The sequence below is a fragment of the Juglans regia genome, chromosome 7 (assembly GCF_001411555.2).
Source record: "Juglans regia cultivar Chandler chromosome 7, Walnut 2.0, whole genome shotgun sequence".
NCBI classification, from domain to species: Eukaryota; Viridiplantae; Streptophyta; class Magnoliopsida; order Fagales; family Juglandaceae; genus Juglans; species Juglans regia.
In genome coordinates this window covers 13,517,586-13,536,626 of record NC_049907.1, presented here as the reverse complement: position 1 = coordinate 13,536,626, position 19,041 = coordinate 13,517,586, and the positions used below count along the sequence as shown (strand labels likewise).

Here is a 19,041-nt window from a genome sequence, read left to right as displayed (position 1 = left end):
TACATATGAATTTCAAAGTAAATAGAAGGAAGATCATACATACTTAGGTGCTAGCTTCCGAACAAAGAAAATAAACATAGTTCACTCTAAAGTTACCGAGCATTCAATGCTTAGATAATCACATAATATAAGTATCGTAGACCCTAGTTCCATTCAACAACATGGAAACGATTCTCACCAATCATTTCCGTTTATTAATGTGTACACTACGATCTCCCCTTAGAACGCCCATATGCACATCTTGGCTCCTTTCATTGCACCATGGGTAACGATAGTGCGTATGACTTTGTAACGAGTGACGCCTGGCTTTGTGCACCATTCTTGACCCCATTGTCTTCTAGCCTTCTCCAATTGAGAGTCATCAACTTTGATCCAAGAGCATTACTATCTCCAAGCCCGTTGTCGCCCGGCGACAACTCAGGGAATGTCACTCAATTATTAGACACTCTCGAATAACAGAGAAGCTCCATCAAGACAATGACCCATCTGGATTTGGGGTTGTGACCCACTCACACACCCATAATCTCATCTTAAAAGCAGAAAGTAAACATTTTTATTGAATGACAAAACCCATTTTTAGCAAGATTGCCAGTAAGCCATAATGATATATTAAACATGCAGAGAATGTCATAAGAATGAGAACGAAGGTGTAGTAGTTCATAACCAACATTATGCTACTACGATAACGTTGTAGCATACCTATGGTCATTAACCAACATTACTAGAATGTTGTAGTGAAGAACCTACCTCAAAAGTGAGCTTTCACTAAGTTGCTTGTCAATAATTTGGCCTCCCTTGGTTCGTTGTTGATTCTGACGTATGAAAAAGTGAAAGGGTTAGCTCTGCCTACTTATTTAGAATTTTCGTCTTCACTCAAGGTTTAGAACAAACGATAGAGAGAGAGAGAGAGAGAGAGAGAGAGAGAGAGAGAGTGTGTGTGCTTTCTCTTGGTTTTCGAAAATATCAAAGTGTGAGTGATGAGTTCAGCGAGACAAGGCTTTTATGTGAAGAAGTCTACTTCTCACAGACCTTATAGTTCCTGACGTGGGTTGGATGGTGAATCGGCAAGAATCTACTATCCAGGTATATGTCGCTAGTGGGGTGATAGAGATGAGGATGTGCTCTGCGCATCTCAAAAATTTTCCCAAAGACAATGGATGCTCAGTCTCTCACTTATGAATGTTGCCCACGTGTTCAAAAGATTTTGCGCCTAGTCAGCCGCATGAATCCATTACTGTCTTATCCTACGCGTGCCTTCATAGAAAATATTGTCATTTGGGTATAAATTACTCATGAGGACACCTTCTTATTTTCAAAGGACTCTTGAGTATCCTACCAGCCATGCTATATTCCCCTCTATGGTCCACATCCTAGCATGGATTTTGAGGCAAGGACCTTATACCTGTATCCTACATTCCCTACCTTGCTCATGGCACACGTCCTTCCAACTCCAACTTGCTTCCCCATTGCTCACCCACATGCACTCACTCACTTCTTGTGACGCCTCCAATCTCTGCTTGGAATGTAACGGAGACTTAGAGCGTCGGGACATACAACACAAGGTTACATACTCCCGTATCTGATAGCTAATATACAATACATCCTAGAAATGCATATAGCAGTATACAATAATTGCAGGAAAGTAAGGGTGAAAATGAACTTATGCCAGAATAACTAAATCATTTCTATAATATAGATTGAACTATACATTTCAAAACATTAAGTAGCTTAATCTTAGTATAAAATATCAAGTTTTCCAGAAGGATCTAAACCAGTTGCTTCATGCATTCTATAGCACGAAAGGCTAGGCCATCAAAATAAGATCAAGTCTTCTGTCGACGTTAGTTCCTCCTCAATCCTTGTGATCCACCGGTCCATTGGGTCCACCTGCACCTACAACTTCTATCATTTCGAGTGAAATGATAATGGGTCCACAAAGGGTGAGATTTACTTGAAATTTTAGTAAGTTAGACAACCAACGTGCACAAAGATAGACTATGCATAAAGAATGGTAAACATGAAATGCATGCAATGCAGAAAATTGGTTTTGTCTCCCATTCAAATTTATCAAGAAAATAGATTTTTTATGCACATTTTCTTACAGAGAACATAATTTTATTTTCGTCGCAAAACCTTAGTCTTTCATTATAAAATCATGGAATTGACGTAACGTATGGTATCATCACAGTTCCCCATATGCACTATGAGTACCTGCCGGTGACCGTAGTACAACTCACGTTGAAACTACATTGTTTATAGACTTGTTCTCAATGCATTGGTAATATAACATAACATCGTAAAAATCATAATATGTATACCTACCAGCATTAGGTGTCATAATGTATGACTTCACTCCAGTGTTCTTTAAAAGGAACCTATTCGAAATCTATTGATTGTTTTTCATCAATTCAGGGGTTACCACTCCATATTTAATAATTCCAAAGTGGACAGAGTAGTTCCACTAGGATACTTTCCATCCTAGTCTTTGGGGTCGTGATAAAATAATTTTCATGCAAAAGCTTTCGAAAAAGAATGATTTTCATGAAATGCATATGAGCGGCACAAAAATGATGCTTGAATGCAAAATGATATGACAGTTATAAAAATAATAAAAAATGACATTTATCAATAAATCATAAATAATCGATCAATGTATAAGTTAGATGCCAACTTACAGACTACTGGAACTGTAAGCGAAGTACTGGTTGTGAAATAAATTATGCTAAGTTAGAATCTAACTAACTTAAGGAAAATAAATAGTGATATGAAAGAGAAATTACAAAAATGCCCTTAGACGTCTAAATGTTGCATGCTATCTAATAATCCATAACTTATCTCATGAAATGCATGGTGTGCACTCTAGTTGATGCCTAAATGAACTCACTAATTATGCATGCAAGGCAAAACCTCCAAGGAACATGCTCACTAGAATCCTCAAGGACATACTTAAATCCTAAGTTTGAGCAAGTTCATCCCAACACTTAGTCATGCCTAATGAAATCCTCAAATGCTAACTAAATCTCAATGATGCATGATATGATCCTATCACCGATGACACGCTAATTATCATGCATTCTTCTTATCCTAATTAGGAGGCTTTCTAAATGCTCACATTTCAAACCTAAGTAAAATAAGCTATTTTCCTCAAAACAAGATAGAACTTAAAACTAGTTATGGCATGTTTCTCATCTTAATCTAAACCTCCATAAATAATCTTATGATCAAACTATATCATAATTAATCATGTCATAGCTAATTTCCTCAAAAATACATTTAATCTCAACCCTATACTAAATATGCAACTAGGCTACTAAGGATCCTCATGCTAAAATAACTACTAACACCTTAAACATAAAAATAACAAGGAAACTAAGATCAATAGAGGAAATACTCACAAAGATTGGAGTCCTTAAGAGAGAAGAGAGGAAGTGAAGTGAAGTAAGGAAGAAGTGAAGTGAAGAGGGGATTATATAGCGATGGAGATGAGGGTAGCATTGGGCTTGGGTGCTTCCTCATTGGGCAGTTTGGGTGGTGGCTCATGATGCCTGTCAAGCTTAGCTCTTCCATGTAGGTTAGCGTGATGGTGTCTAGGTTGTAGGAAAAATTAACCAAAGGAGAAGAGAGAGAGAGACTTGCCGTGTGGGTGGTGGAGAGAGAAAATGTTGTGTAATTAATGCTAGGGTTTAAGCCCTTAATGACCGGCGGTTAAGGTTTCTCCAAGGGGTTTGCAATTTTGTCTTATTCCCTTGATTTCTAGTGGCTATGTAAGGCATACTCAAGTGCCATCTAAGGTGGCTCAATGGTGGTGATTGGGCGTGGAGCGGTGACCAAAACAAAACAAATAAAGGAAGAAAATATGAAAAATAAAATAAAAGGGCTGGCCGAAATTCCAAAGGATAAAATTGGTATTAAAAATATTTAGGGTTTCGGCTAGGATTTTTTTTTCCTAAATCAACCACAAGGAAATTTTCACAGATAAGTCACGGGACTGAAAACAGAATTATCCTTGAAGAAAAATATCGAGCTAAGGGTATTTTGGTCCATTGCACACAAAGTACATATGGTTGCCAAACGAAACGGTTTTAGGGTTTGACATGTCACCACACAAAATGACATGTACTAAGGCTTAATAAAAATGCAAGTATGGTGTTGTGAAATTTCGCAAGTGTACAAAATCATACCAAGTAATATAATGATAAGAAAGATGTCGAACCCACGAGGACTATTTACTTATTAACTATTGAAATTGTTCTAATTCTAAGTTATTTGAAAATCAAGAAAAATGTTGGATTTTAAATTAGAAAAATAGCAACAAATTAAATTAAATCAACAACTAAAGAATTGACCAAACACTTGAAAAGAAGAAGATTTCTCCCAAGAAGAAAACACTAAGGCATCCGACTCACCGAACCAATCCAATCCCAAATCTTAACCTTACAATCAATCAATTATCATCCTTTTTTAAGGCGAAATATTCTAACTTGTCTAAGACCCTCTCTCGAGTAGAATTAGAATTACTCAACATACGATAACCCGCGATATGTCTATGCAAATTTAAAAGCATTTGAGTACATTAAGATTAATAATATTTCACATAAAATCCGCACAAATCACGTTGACACATTCCTGTCTTTCGTTCAATTCATGACATACATCATACGAAGCTAAACTACATACATCATCTCTCGAATTAACATGCACAACAAATCATTCAACTATTGGCCATATAAGTGAAGGTATTAAACTCAATGATGTATACTCAAAAGGAATGCTAAAATTATGATCACAACGAAATAAGATTCGGGATTGTCATGGAGAGGCTACATCGTAGCCTTAGCAATAGAAATTAGTTCATAATCTAATCAAAACAAACCATAATAATTTTGGAATTCATAATGAGAATTATACAAAGATAAGATTAAAGAGTTAAGCAGGAAACTCTATGTAGATCAAGAATCTCTATCGTTGATGAACTCCAATTCTATAGATTTTCGGCCTCCTGCTTGAGGCGCTGTTTTGTCCCTGAAGATGTTCATTTTTGGCTCTCCCTTTAACACAAAAGTTGTATTTTTTTCTCTTGGATTTCTATAGACACCGAAATTACCCTTATTGGAGTTGTCTAGAAAACGTTATCCTTCAATTACCGATGGGTACTTCAGAAATTTCGAGAATTGAATGTTTCCTATTCTCTTGATGACTCCTTCAATTTATTTATTCCTAAACAAAAATAAATAAAAATAAATAAAAACTCTAATAAATAAGAAAATTAAACACAAACTAGCATAAAATTAAGAATAAAAGTATGACAAAACTTATATAGAAATTAAGCACATCATATGGCTAATGAATGCAGGAAATGGATGATCAAAGAAGAGAAGTTTGAACAAAACTAGAGGAAAGAAATTGAACAGCCGGCCTAGCAAAAGTCAGTCTTCCTCTAAGTAAGTGAGCTAACCTTCTAAAATCTAGGGTTAACCTAAGAGTTAACCTAATGGAGTAAAGAAGTGGGGTGTTACACTTCCGAACTTACTCGCTCGTTGTATTCCTATTTCACTTACCTCATTGTACAAGCGAACTTACTCGCCTGTTGCATTCCTATTGCATTTACCGTATTGTACTTGTTTATATTTGTTTGCTGACATCGTATCGCCTATCTATCCTCTACTTGCCTGATGTCAATCTCGCATATCCTTTCGTCACCTTAATTTTGTTTGCCCAAAATGGAGCTTACTCCATTCGTTATCCACTCTTTTCTTAATCCTTTGCCCTCCTAGGGCCATGCTTGCTTGGGTCTTTGTTCATCTAGGTTTTTGCTCACCTTGACTATTCGGCAGGGCTTTCTCCTTTTACTCCCGAAACGAAAAATCTCTTCGTCTCGTACACAGGATGTTCTTTCCTTCTAAGGGCACAACTCTCACACACTTGGCCGAATAAAACTAGGGGTGTGGAAAAAAGGAAAACTAGTTGGACCGGACTGTGTTCGATCTGGTTTGTAAGCAGTTCGGTGCGGTACCGGTTCTTAAGAACCAAAACCAGTCCTAAACCGGTGTGGTACCGGTTTTCATATTTTGAAAATCGGTTTAAACTGAACCAAACTGATATATTATATATTTATAATTTTTTATATTATATGTTAAATTGCTAATTAATACAACATGAAATTTTAATCTTATTATTCAAGTCTATTAATCTTATAACATAAAATTAATATAACATGAGATATAACATAAAATTAATCTTATTATTTTTAATATAACATATAAATTTTAATCTTATAATATAAAGTTAATATTAAGAATCGATACCGAACCGAATCACTTCCAAAACCGGAACTTCTGGTTTTTCCGGTTTCGGTCCAGTTTTTTTGGTTTTACAGATTATCTATGTTAGTAATAATATACTAGTATATGTTAACTACTATAAAATAATGTACTTATACTATAATATAAATAGGCTAAAAGACGATATAAAACAAAAAGACAAACTCCTCAGTCAAGTGACTTGGAGTTGGAGAGGAAGCCATGATTATATATATATAGAGAAAATCTATTCTTAAGCCGGTTTGATATCCCACACCACACACCGGTTCAATACGTGGCCAACCGAGTCTATTCAACCATTTAAAGAGAAAAAGTAAAAAAAGGGCTTAGAGACTCCTCTCCCAACGCTGCACATTCTCTTTCCCCCTTCCTTTTTCAAACTATGTTCTCTCCCCCCCTCCCCTTTGGTTCTTTCGTCCTTTTTTCAATGGTGTTCTCTTCCACCTCCATTCCAACTGTGTTCTATTTGTTCTTTCGTCCGTTTGCTAGCTTTCAGCCTCTAGTCCTAGTTTAAAGCTCCATTTTTGCAACGTTGTTCTGCTCTCACTTCAACCCAAATCTCATTTGAGTAGCATGACTATTTCACTTTTCGATCAAGTAATAACTCAAGATTTGAGAGAAACTCGTGAGACTGATGTTCTTTCGACAAGTTCTCTAGGCAAAATCATCTTGAATGAATTTCTTGTTGAGATCAAGAAGAAAGCTTTACTGAGTTGTGGAGGAGTTAGTTGCTAGCTAGGTTGTATATGGGAGTGGATGTTCACAATGAAGTTGAGTGAGATGGTGGTTGTCGATAATGAGATTAAGTGAGATAGATAGGAGAAAATAGAAATGGAGTTGAAGAAATAGTTGGAATAATGAAGATCGCATTTGGGAGAGATAGGGATTTGGGGATGATGACTTTGGATTTTGGGGAAGGTAGGGAGTGAGATCTAATTTTGATTATTCCACATTTTATATATTTTGAATAAAAAAAATGACCTGGCACCTGTTTGTCAGTTGGAGTGTGGTGTGCAGTTAAAAGGAGGCTGTAGTATAGAAGATCCTCATCTAAGAAATAAGTAAGGAGTTCGATCTCTTGGCCGTTAAAAGTAGACATGTAGTAGTGTTTTTAGCGGTGAAATATGATTCCTTCCCATCCACTTACAAAAAATAAAATCCCTGACAAGACCCGTAATATTCATCTTCTTCTAATTTTACAAATGTTCTTAATTTTCTTAGAATCTCTGAAAAACATACACATGTTTACACATGCAAGTTACACACACTAGCAGAATCAGCGACATTCACATCCTTAAATTGAGTTCCCAAATTCAGTAGAGTCTCAGCTTTTTGTTGCTGACATGAACAACCAATTTTGAACGATTCAGGGAACGTGTATAGAATCAGGAGACATTGATATCATTTGGAGGAGGCTGGAATTCGAAAATGTTTCCTCTAGAGCAGGACCCCTCCCACTACCTCCATCAATGCTTTCTTTAGTAATATGTACCAACTCCCTTGCAACATCCATCATACCAAGTTTTCCATCTCTACCAAACAACAAACACCTCGTTGCAAGGTCTGCAACTATCTCTATTTGCTCTCGACGAAAAGGCGGTTGCTCGTGATAATAAAGGAATGGATCCACAATCTCCTCTAGCTTTCCACACTTTATTTTTTTCAAAGCTACAGTTGGCATGTCAAAGTGATTTGAGCCTGAAATAATCTGGAGAAGAAGAACTCCCAAGTTATAAACATCACTTTTGTGCAAATCAGACCCATTCCCAATGCTTGAGGTGAGTAGACCGAGCCCGGCAATCTTCACTAAAAAATCATCGTCTAAAAACAAGCAACTGGATCTGAGATAATGGTCGTAGATGGGAGGAGAAATCTCACTTTGCAGGAATGCAAGAACACTAGCTGTTTCAGCCGCAATGTGCAACCTCTTGTACCAGTCAAGACCAATGTTATGTTCTCTACTATGAAGTAAATGTTCCTCCAAAGTACCATTTGCAGGATACTCATAGACCACAAGTGGGGCATAGCCAGCATCGATACAGCATCCAAGGAGACGAGCTATATTCCGGTGTTGAATGAGGGATAACACCTCGATTTGGGATAGAACTTGAAGTAAATCTCTTTCATTGTCACAGTGTAACTTAAGCACAGCTATGTGGGATCTATCCCCAAGAATCCCGGCATAAATTGAACCATTACTGCCAGCTGCAAGTGTTTGACCCTTTTCAAACCCTTTAGTGGCATGATCCAGCTCATGGTAATTGAATAATCGAGTCCTACATGCTTTGCGGAATGAGATGGTGCTGTGAAAGTATGCCTGGTCCGTGTCAAATTTCCCCTGCTTAACATGCCGCTTGATTAGATAGAGAAGTGCAGTCAATGAGGCAACTATCAGAACCGAAGCCAGAACTCCTGCACAATTAGGAGGCCATGAAGTTATTTGTTATTCTCTAAAGGACAAGAAATGCTACACATTCATGATGTGGGGTATCTATCCAAAAGTGGGAAATTTTTTACTTGACTCTGCAGTCATCACCAAAAAAATTCTCTTATATAAAAAATGCATTTGCTGTGTGGACAGGATATATTTTCAGTACCATCTTTCTGATTGAACATATATTGCAATTTTTAATCAGAAAACAAAATCTTCAAACTACCATTCCATACTAAAACTGCAAAAAGATGAGGGTCTGATTCTTGGATACTTACCAGCCACAATCACGACTTTCCTTCCACTGGTTTGTTTATCGTAGCAGTCAGTCCCGAATGCTTCCCGTCCGTCCTTAATGCATGCTGTCAAGACAGGTCTAATACACGTGAATATATAGCTATCAGAAGGTATCTTAAGCAATTTCAGTAGCAATGACAATGTGACAAAATTCAAGCAAGTAGAGGAAAAATGTGTACTTTCAAGTGATTTGGGACCCCTGCAATTGGATTTCCAAAAGGATTAATAGCCTATCACCATAAAGAATACACGGATTATATTTATTTATTTTTGTTATGTTCAGTGAATTTAAGGAGAGGGTGTATGGATTCCATTGGTTCATACAAATCTCATTTCCTTGGATATGTAGTTAAATCACCAGCTCCAGCCAAATGCCTGAATGCATCCGTTTATACTGGTACATTCAGATACTTATCATCATGCAGCATTCAGACAATTATTATCATGAATTTGGCATAATGGAGATCAGAGTGGTCCAGGCAACATACAGATACATATTATCATAAATTTTCGTGGTGTCTTCTACTAATGAATCGCAACGCAAAGGTAATATCATGATGACTGATGAGCCATAGTCTTCAAAGATATATGCAATAATGAGGTGAGTGAAATGCACCAATTATAAATTAGCACATATCTCACTCACACGTTTCATGTACTTCTACCATGAACTTTAAAATACCCTGCACCCTTGTTAGGGATGCAACTTAAACGCACAAGACTGTCTGAAAGCTCTGTTGATGATAGTTGCCACAAATCAAACACATAGGATGCTTAAAATGAAATTTAATTAATAATCACTTTCAAGGAAAAGCTCATGATAAATGAGCAAAAGTTGAACATAAAAGAAAGCAGTTGAAATAACAACTCACACTTCAAGCACCCTACTCCATTTGCAAATCCATCGCCAGAAAACCCATCTTGACACAAGCACCTTACCCCTGCTTCAATTCCTGTAGCATTCACAATATATCCATTGCTAGCACATGCTCCCCTTGATGAATTCCTTGGAATAGCCCATTCCAACTTAACTCCACGCTTACCTGCACTAGCCCCCCTCAGAACAGCCCAACTTCCGAACCCTCTGCACCCAAACTTGGAAAAAACGGTAAAGCCATCTCCAATATGCCATATACTATGATCAGAAAGTGGATAGCAGCAGGCAGGGGAAGCATCACTGCCATCACAACCGGGCATGTTAATTGTTTCGCATTCTGCTTTGCATAAAGAAGAATCCTCGCAATCATACAACCCAATGACATTGTCAACCGACACGCTGAAGTAATTACTTCTGGAAAAACTGAAGGCATGCAAATCCTTATACTGACGACAGGAAGAGAGACCTGGAAAGTCGACCAGTACACCATCAGTGAAGAATTCGAGAATCCGATAGCTTTCAGAAGCAATATTGAGGAAAGGAATGGTGGAGTTGGAGCATGAGAGATGAAAAGCATCAGAAACCGACCCACATGAAGTGTTCAAATAAAATGGGAAAGAGATATTAAAGCTCCCACATTTCTCATTGCACTGAGTTGGTTGCAAAAGGGGTTGCGCCTGTTCATTTTGTTGAGGTTCAGGGAGAGACAGGGACATGGGCAGTTGTTTAAGAAGCCCAAGAATAATAACGAAAATAGAGAGCAGAGGAAACATTTGCTGTAAAAGGGTGGGCGTACCAGAGGGAGTAATGAAAGAAGTGAGTAATAAAGAGTTAAATAGGATACGAACATTGCCTTTTTGCTGCCATTATAGTAGTTGTTGAACAATGTGAGGTGTAAGCAGATATATAACTGACCGTCATATCTCTAACCAAGATATGGTCATGTCAGAAGAGAGCTTCAATCAGATAGAAAGAGATGATAACGTGGCAAGATCACAGATAAAGTAGAGAATTGAGGAGGGCATAGAAGTTGGGAAAGGGTGAGAAGATTGGTCTGTGGAATGGCCTACAGCTTGTACCATATGGGACGGTGTGCTCTATGTAAGCATTGCCGATGCGAGTGTGTTTCATTTCCTTTTAGTGACTCTTTCATTATGGAAATGGTTTACGAGATTAATGCAATAGTGTAAAAGTGTCGTATAATTTAAAAAAATAAATAAATATAAAATTTATATTAAAAAAAATTAATTTTTTAATAATAAATCTTATTCTTTTCTAAAGCGACTACATGATATTTATATACTTCATAATTATAAATAATATTATTCTAATTATTCTAATTATATATATATATATATATATTCATATTAGTATAGTAATATAAAATTAAAGTAATGTTGTTCGAGAATTACGGTGTGCCAGATCTATAATCTGTGTACTATATATTAGTCTCGAAAATGCAAATTTGCTTCTATTGTAACTAACAAAGACCCCCAAATTCCAAGACCACGCGTGTTGGGTACTCTTTAACTCGCTTCTCCAGTCACTATGCAGCGACATTTGTGCTCACACAACGTTTGGTTTGCTTTGCTTTGCTTTCATCTCACATGCGAATGGTCAAAACGGAAACACGATTTTTCTGGGTACTCTCTTCTTGGTAGTGTCGTTGTGATTGTGACCTTGGTATTGGAATGCCAAATTTGCTGGGTCATGTGGCAGAATTTCACAGGCTCGTAGCCTCATCACAAGGTCTCCGTCACTGTGCTTTCGTCTACCTCTCCGGCATTAAGCCGGAGATTAGAGTATTGTCGGGTGACTGGCGGTCTTTGAGGCTGATGGGCTTCATGTATACAAGAAATTATGATTATCAAGAATTTCCAACCAATTATTTTTCAAAATTTTTAAATATTTCTATACTTTTCTGGTAACTAATTCACTAATATTATTCAAACATAAAAATCAATATAATTTTTACAAGCTTTAAAACGAAAATAAATCTTAAAAAATTGAAAATTACTACAGACACAAAGAAATTACACAAAATAAACCCACAAACTGATATAGATTCATGAAATCCGTTAGATCTATTTTATAATAAAAATAAATTTACAATCTGACATTTTATATTAAAATACATCAATTTATAAATTTATTTTTATGTAATCATTTTTTTACTAAAATATTTTTGTAAAAAGTTATATTCAAACAACTTGATAACTTTATTTATCAATTTTTACAAATTCCAATACAATGCTTATTTTAAAAAAAAATTATTCAAAAATTTCAATTTCTTTTCTCAAAACCGTTTGAATCCTCAACTCATCTCAACTTATTATTACAATTTTTTCAGATTTTAACATAAAATATAATAAACAATTCAACTTTTTAAAATTTTAAAATAATAATAATATTAAAAAATAATATTCTAATAATATTTTATCATCTCAACTCAACTCAGTTCAGAATATAAATGCAGCCATAATCTCAAATAAATTCTCAATTTCTCAAATATCTCTAAACATTTTTTGTTATCAAGTAGTTCTAGTCAAAAAAAAAAAAAAAAAGCAAGCTTTCCAGACGGTAACGTTGCTCTAGAGATTAGGGATGAATGGTGAACCTAGGGAATCTGGATTCCGGAATCCGGGGACCATGAACCCCACGCCTCCCAGTTCCTACGGCCATATCCTTGTACGATATTAAAGTTTATTAAAGATAGAAGATAGACAGACATGTTATATAAATTTTACATGTTTATTAAATATTTAATATTGTTTAAAAAATGTATACAAATAGTAATAAAATAGTGTAAAATGTAAAATCTACTTCATGTATTTTTCTCTCTTTAACATAAATAACATCCTCAATTGTTTTCCAACTCCAAACCCCTAGTTTGGGCCTTAGAAACTCTCAACTCGGTCTCTGTTTTGAAATTATGTATAGTCCTCCTATCCAAATCTTAGTTGAATAGTTTTAAGTAGGTGTGTAATGGGTCCGGTTTTTTAGAGTCATGAATCAAAAATTTTGATCCATCCTTTTTCTGAACTAAAACAGATTGATTACCCCTAGGGATCGGATCGGACCAGACCATTAACTATCAGTTTGATCGGTCCAATTGATTCGATTTGCTCTATATGAATTAGGAATATTTTTTTCCTATTTTCATTTCTTGGTAGATAAATTAATACAAAATATTAATTAAATTAGTAAAATTAAAATTAAGTGAGCTATTTAATGTGGATTATGTAACTAACTAATTAAAAAAGAATTAATTATAATTATATTTATGATGTTTTTTTTTTTTTTTTGAATCAAACAATCTATCATCTTTCATATATCGGTAAACTAGTCATTACAACTCTTATCCTGTAACACAATAGAAAAAAAACCCCTCAGGGCCATCCTCTATCCAGACCAACTCTTCACTAGACATAATAGCAAACTGAGCAAGAAAGTGAGCTACTCTATTTCCTTCTCTAAATGTGTTTAAGTATCCAATTTGGATGTGTACAAAGAATTCCTTTAATATCTTCTATAATTTGTCCATGCCATTCCAAGCACTCCTCTCTATCATTCACAGCTTTAATCACCTCCAATGAATCACCCTCAAGTACTACCTTCTGTATATTAACCTCTGCACATAAGCAAAGGGCCCTCCATAAAGCAGTCGCTTCAGCAATCACAACAGATTGGATACAATCTTTTGGCAGGCATAGAGAAACCTGTACATTCCCTTCCTCATCTCTAACCACCACTCCAGCTCCCATCTTTCTCTGGTTTGCCTTGAAAGCAGCATCCCAATTTACCTTGACAAAGCCTTCTTTTGGAGCTTCCCATCTAACCATCCTTCTCTCCACTGCAGTAGGTTTAATTCTCTATATCCCCTTCTGTTGTGCTTGTTGGAACTCATTGAGATTTGCTCTTGCTTGCTGCAATACACTTTCAGGGCTAGTAAACTTCCTTTCAAAAATCTACCCATTCCATCTAAGCCATATATATCGCATAACAGATACCACCAACTCCATATTTTCCACAGGCATTTCAGTTATTAATTTCCTCCATACCACAGCCAAATCCACCTCAGATGACATCCACTTCTGCACTGGACTTTCCTTCTCAGCCCATACATCCATTGTTGCAGGACAGCTCCATAAGACATGGCACACAGTTTCATCTTCCCTTAAACAAATAGGACAAACTGGCTTCTCCACCACCTTTCTTCTATAGAGGTTCTCATTAGTGGGAAGGCAATTCTTAAGGGCCTTCCATAAAAAAATTTTAACCACTCCCGAGGTATTAAGTTGCCACAACTCTCTCCATCCTTCTTTAATCTTCCTCCCATCAGATGGTTCCCCTTTCAAATCCTTCTTTCTGCTAATATCAAGATGGTAGGCACTCCTTACACTATAATACCCATTCTTAGAGTAAGCCCATATTCTTCTGTCCTCCAAACCAGAATAGCTCACAGGGATATTGCAGATGACTTCAGCTTCCTCATCATTAACAGTAGCCTTCACTACCTCTCTATTCCACTTACCATCATTCCCAATCAACTCTGCCACCTTTGCTTCAGCATTCAGATACTTAACAGGAGATTGCACTCGATGAGAAGGTTTATTGGGTAGTCATTTATCATCCCATACTTTTATATTTAAACCATTGCCCACTCTCCATACAAGCCCTTCCTTCAGCAACTTCATAGATCCCCATATGCTTCTCCAGATCATAGAAGGTCCATAGCCCAGCTTAGAGTTCAATACATCAGAATTTTTAAAATACTTAGCCCTTAACACCATGGCAGCAATAGAGTCTGGTTTATTAACAAGCCTCCAACACTGCTTTGCTAAGAGAGCAGTATTGAAACTTTCCAACTCTCTAAAACCAAGTCCACCAATCATCTTTGCACATCCCATTTTCTCCCAGCTAGTCCATTGAATTTTTTTCTCATAGTTTTTATAACCCCACCAGAATCTAGCCATAATACCAGCTATTTTCTTACACAACCTTTTAGGCAACCTAAACACACTCATATGGTATGTAGGAATGGACTGAATAACTGCTTTAATTAAAACTTCTTTACCAGCAGGAGATAGAAATTGATTTTTCTAGCTTTTGACCTTCTGCCAAACCCTGTCTTTAATTCCTCTAAAAGTGTCATAACGAGCTCTTCCAACCATAGTAGGCAACCCCAAGTATTTTTCACTGTAACTTTGCACCCTTGCCCCAAGATCTTGCACAATCCTCACCTTCTCTTCCTGTATAACTCGGGAGCTAAATAACACAGTGGTTTTTTGTAGATTCATGCAATGACCAGAGGCTTCTTCATATACCCTTAGGATTTCGTTCACTTTCAACCATTCAGTCCATTTTGCCCTTGCAAAGATGATACAATCGTCAGCAAATAGGAGATGAGAGACCCTTATACCTCCTCTTGCAGCAGCCATTCCTTTAATTTCACCATTTTCCTCAGCTGCATTAATAAGGCTACTTAACCCCTCAGCACACAACAAAAACAGGTATGGGGATATTGGGTCCCCTTGCCTAATGCCTTGTGAGGGATATATAACATCACCTGGCCTTCCATTCACCAACACAACATAAGATACAGAAGTTATACACTCCATAATCAAGCCAACCCATCTCTCCCCAAAACCCATTTTCTGCATAACAGCTTTTAAAAATACCCACTCAACCCTGTCATAAGCTTTTGATATATCCATCTTCAGTGCCATACTTCCTCCTTTCCCCTTAGACCTGGTCTTCATTGAGTGCAATATTTCATAAACTGCTATCACATTATCCAAGATCAACCTACCAGGAATAAAAGCACTCTGGTTTTTAGCAATGATCTCATCAAGCACCAACTTCAGCCTGTTTGCAAGAGTCTTCGAAATTAGTTTGTACAAAACATTGCACAAACTAATTGGTCTGAAATCACCAACCTTCTTAGGGCCACATAAGTAAAATTGATAGATTTGTCAAGTACACCCCCATTTAGAAAACTCAGCACTGCATCACAGACCTTATCCGCAACTGTAGGCCAAAAGGTTTGAAAAAAGCAAGCAGCAAACCCATCAGGGCCAGGGGCTTTCAATGGACCCATTTGCTTGAGGGCTGCCTCAACTTCCTCCCTATTGAAAAGCTTTTCCAACTCATCATTCATCTCTTCAGTGACTCGAGTCCCAATGGATTGTATCCCCTTCATCACCTGGTCACAAGAAGGGGCTGCTGTTTTATAAACCTCAGTGTAATATTGTCTAAAAGCCTCCACTACCTCCTCATTCCCATCCTTTAATTCTGAGTTAGCATTCAAAATAGAAATGATTTGGTTCTTTTTCCTTCTCTGCTTACCACAAGCATGAAAGAACTTAGTATTTTTATCTCCTAAGGAATACCAATTCCTTTTTGCCCTCTGCCTCCACCTTATATCCTCCTTCTCCAACAATATTCCCACCTCTTGTTGTAATCTGTGAAGTTCTGTAACATTGTGTGGCCCTTCTCTATCTTGCAGCTCCTTGATTTTCTTGTTCAATAATTCAATATCCTGACATCTCTCCCCATCCCTTCTTCGAAAAGTACTGCTCAACTTACCACCACACTTTCTCAACATTTTCTGGACACTCACAAGAGGTTCTCTGGCACACTGAGTAGTGTCAACCCAAGCTGTTTTGATTACCTCTTCACATTCATCCTCTCTTATCCAACTTGCCTCAAACTTAAAAAAATATTGTCTTCTTGAACCAAATCTCCTATCCTGCCTCACATACAGCATAATTGGAACATGATCTGAACTACTTGTTGTGAGCCCTTCCACTTTAGCATTCCCAAACATATTAATCCATTCACTGTTAACAACAAATCTGTCCAGCCTTTCCTCTGTAAAAGTGTGGTCTGAATGTCTGTTACTCCATGTAAAAATGTTACCACTCATTCCCACATCCACCAGTTTGTTCACTTCTAAAGCTTCCCTAAAACCCGAAATCAATTTCTCCTCTCTTCTATTACCTCCCCATTTCTCATTTTGTGATAATAATTCATTAAAATCGCTAGCTACACACCATGCCCTTCCATCAAGTGGATTCAACTGCTTAAGAAGCTCCCACGATTGCCACCTCTTACTAGCATCTGGATGTCCATAGAATCCAGTAAAACACCAGCTTCCATGATCCCCAACTGTAACAGAGGCACTAATATGCCACTGTGAGTAACTCTCTATCACTACATCATTTTCCACCTCCCAAAACAAAGCTAAACCACATTTTCTTCCCAGTGGATTAATAGCCAAACACCCTTCCATCCCCAACCTCCTTTTTAACTTTTCAACAATAGTAGCTTTAATGAGTGTTTCAATGAGAAACACAATTTTGGGCCTCTTATTCTTCACCAAAAGGTAAAGATCCTGAACTGTTCGAGGGTTCCCAAGCCCTCGGCAGTTCCAACATATGGTATTCATAATGCCAGGTGGTGCTGCACAGCAGTCACCACCCCTAGTCCATCATCACAGACCATATCATCATAACTTTTCATTTTCTTTCCTTCCATACGCATATCATCTCCATCCCCCACACACTCAGTGCCTCTCTTCACCCCAGAATTTATGCTAGAAGGCTTACCTGACTCAGGCCTAGTTCTAGCCCTTCTCTTCCATCGTGAAGATCTTGTGCAATCCTGGTTTTGTTCAATTTCATTGGAGCTTAACTTCCCAGTCAGCAAATTGTTCTTCTGCAGCTCATTCACCTCTTGATCATCATTTCCCACACAAATTGTGGGTATAGTCACTATTTCTTGAGGTTTCATAAGCAGCTCCCGATTTTCACACAATTGAGAATGCACATCATCCACTCCTTTTCCCTCCTCAGATGCCTCCTCAACCCTCTCCTCCTCCTGAGCCTCCCCTTTCCTCTCTTCTTCATCAACTTCATGAAAAGGATCTGAATAGTCACCCCTCTCCTCTCCTCTTCATCCCTCTTTTTGCTCTTCCACCTTGACTGCACCTCTTCTATTTTGAGGAAGAGCTCGAACCCAAACACCATACTGACCTACACTCCCCTCACTCTCCTTACAACCATCCTTACCATGGACAATTCTTCCACAGCTAAAGCATAATCTAGGTAATTTTTCATACTGAAAAGGTACCCAAATTTTCCTTCCATCCACAGCGATAGTCCTGCCTCTGGCTACAGGTCTTCTCAGATCACACTCCACCTTTACCCTCAAGCATTTCCCCCACGCCAAACCATCCTTCTGCACATCAACTTCACTAACCTTCCCTATCGAACTCCCAATCAATTCCCCCATTTGTTTATTCATATAACTCAATGGTAGATTTAACATCCATAGGTACGCATGGTCAAAATCAAACAAGCTTGGTTGCAATCCACCATTAAAATCAAGCAGAACAAAAAGGTAACTGTCAAACAACCATGGACAACCATCAAGCACCTTCCACTTATCTCGTCGATTAACAAAGGTAATCACATAGCAATCACCTCCAATTTCTTGAAATTCAAGGGGCTTACCAACCTTCCACACTTTTTCCATCATAGATCAAGCAACTTCCTTTCCGATTCTGCGCTCAGAGATTATCTTCCCAACCAAGCTTCTTTCCCCCTTCAGTTTCGTCGAACCATGTACACCTTTCCCAATCTCAATTGGACAATCCTCCTCATCATTCAGCTTCAATCTCTTCCATACTTCCTCCATTTCCTCCATCACACTGCTAAGCCTGCACTCGCAAGCAAAGAGAACCTTCCTTCCTCAGTAGAGGAAGAAGACGTAACCGCTTCACCTCAAAGGGTTCTCCACAGTGGGAAAAGCCGTTGAGAGAAGAATCTTTTCTTCATGGTCCATATAGTGTGTGTTAATATATTTATGATGTTAGTAGTTACTAACTTAGTACTTTAGTATTTATTCATAATGGCCTATATTAAAATTCTATCATTTTATATATGGTTAATGAATATTAAATAATAATTGTCCATAAATTATTCATGTTTACTTGCAACTTAAGTATCTTAAAAAAGAATTATCTAATTACTTTTATTAGGTGTAAATAGTAGAGTACATCTTATATGGTCTGCATATAAGAACATATATTATTTCACATAATTTCTCATAGG

The 19,041-nt window shown here is 37.3% G+C and overlaps 3 protein-coding genes across 3 annotated transcripts; all 3 read right to left on the bottom strand.

Moving 5' to 3' along the window:
- Positions 1–7,445: 7,445 nt before the first annotated feature.
- On the bottom strand, positions 7,446–10,813 carry LOC108988286 (probably inactive receptor-like protein kinase At2g46850). Its single transcript, XM_018961507.2, has 3 exons — positions 9,921–10,813; positions 9,030–9,113; positions 7,446–8,732 (listed from the first exon to the last, which is right to left on the bottom strand). Exons 1-3 carry the CDS (start codon positions 10,696–10,698, stop codon positions 7,687–7,689), a joined length of 1,908 nt encoding a protein of 635 aa, XP_018817052.2. The 5' UTR covers positions 10,699–10,813; the 3' UTR covers positions 7,446–7,686.
- Positions 10,814–13,398: 2,585 nt separating this feature from the next.
- On the bottom strand, positions 13,399–13,767 carry LOC108988283. The gene has a single exon (XM_018961504.1). It carries the CDS (start codon positions 13,765–13,767, stop codon positions 13,399–13,401), a length of 369 nt encoding a protein of 122 aa, XP_018817049.1.
- Positions 13,768–17,371: 3,604 nt separating this feature from the next.
- Positions 17,372–18,463, bottom strand: LOC108988285. The gene is made up of 2 exons (XM_018961505.1): positions 17,962–18,463; positions 17,372–17,838 (listed from the first exon to the last, which is right to left on the bottom strand). Exons 1-2 carry the CDS (start codon positions 18,461–18,463, stop codon positions 17,372–17,374), a joined length of 969 nt encoding a protein of 322 aa, XP_018817050.1.
- Between the last annotated feature and the right edge of the window lie 578 nt (positions 18,464–19,041).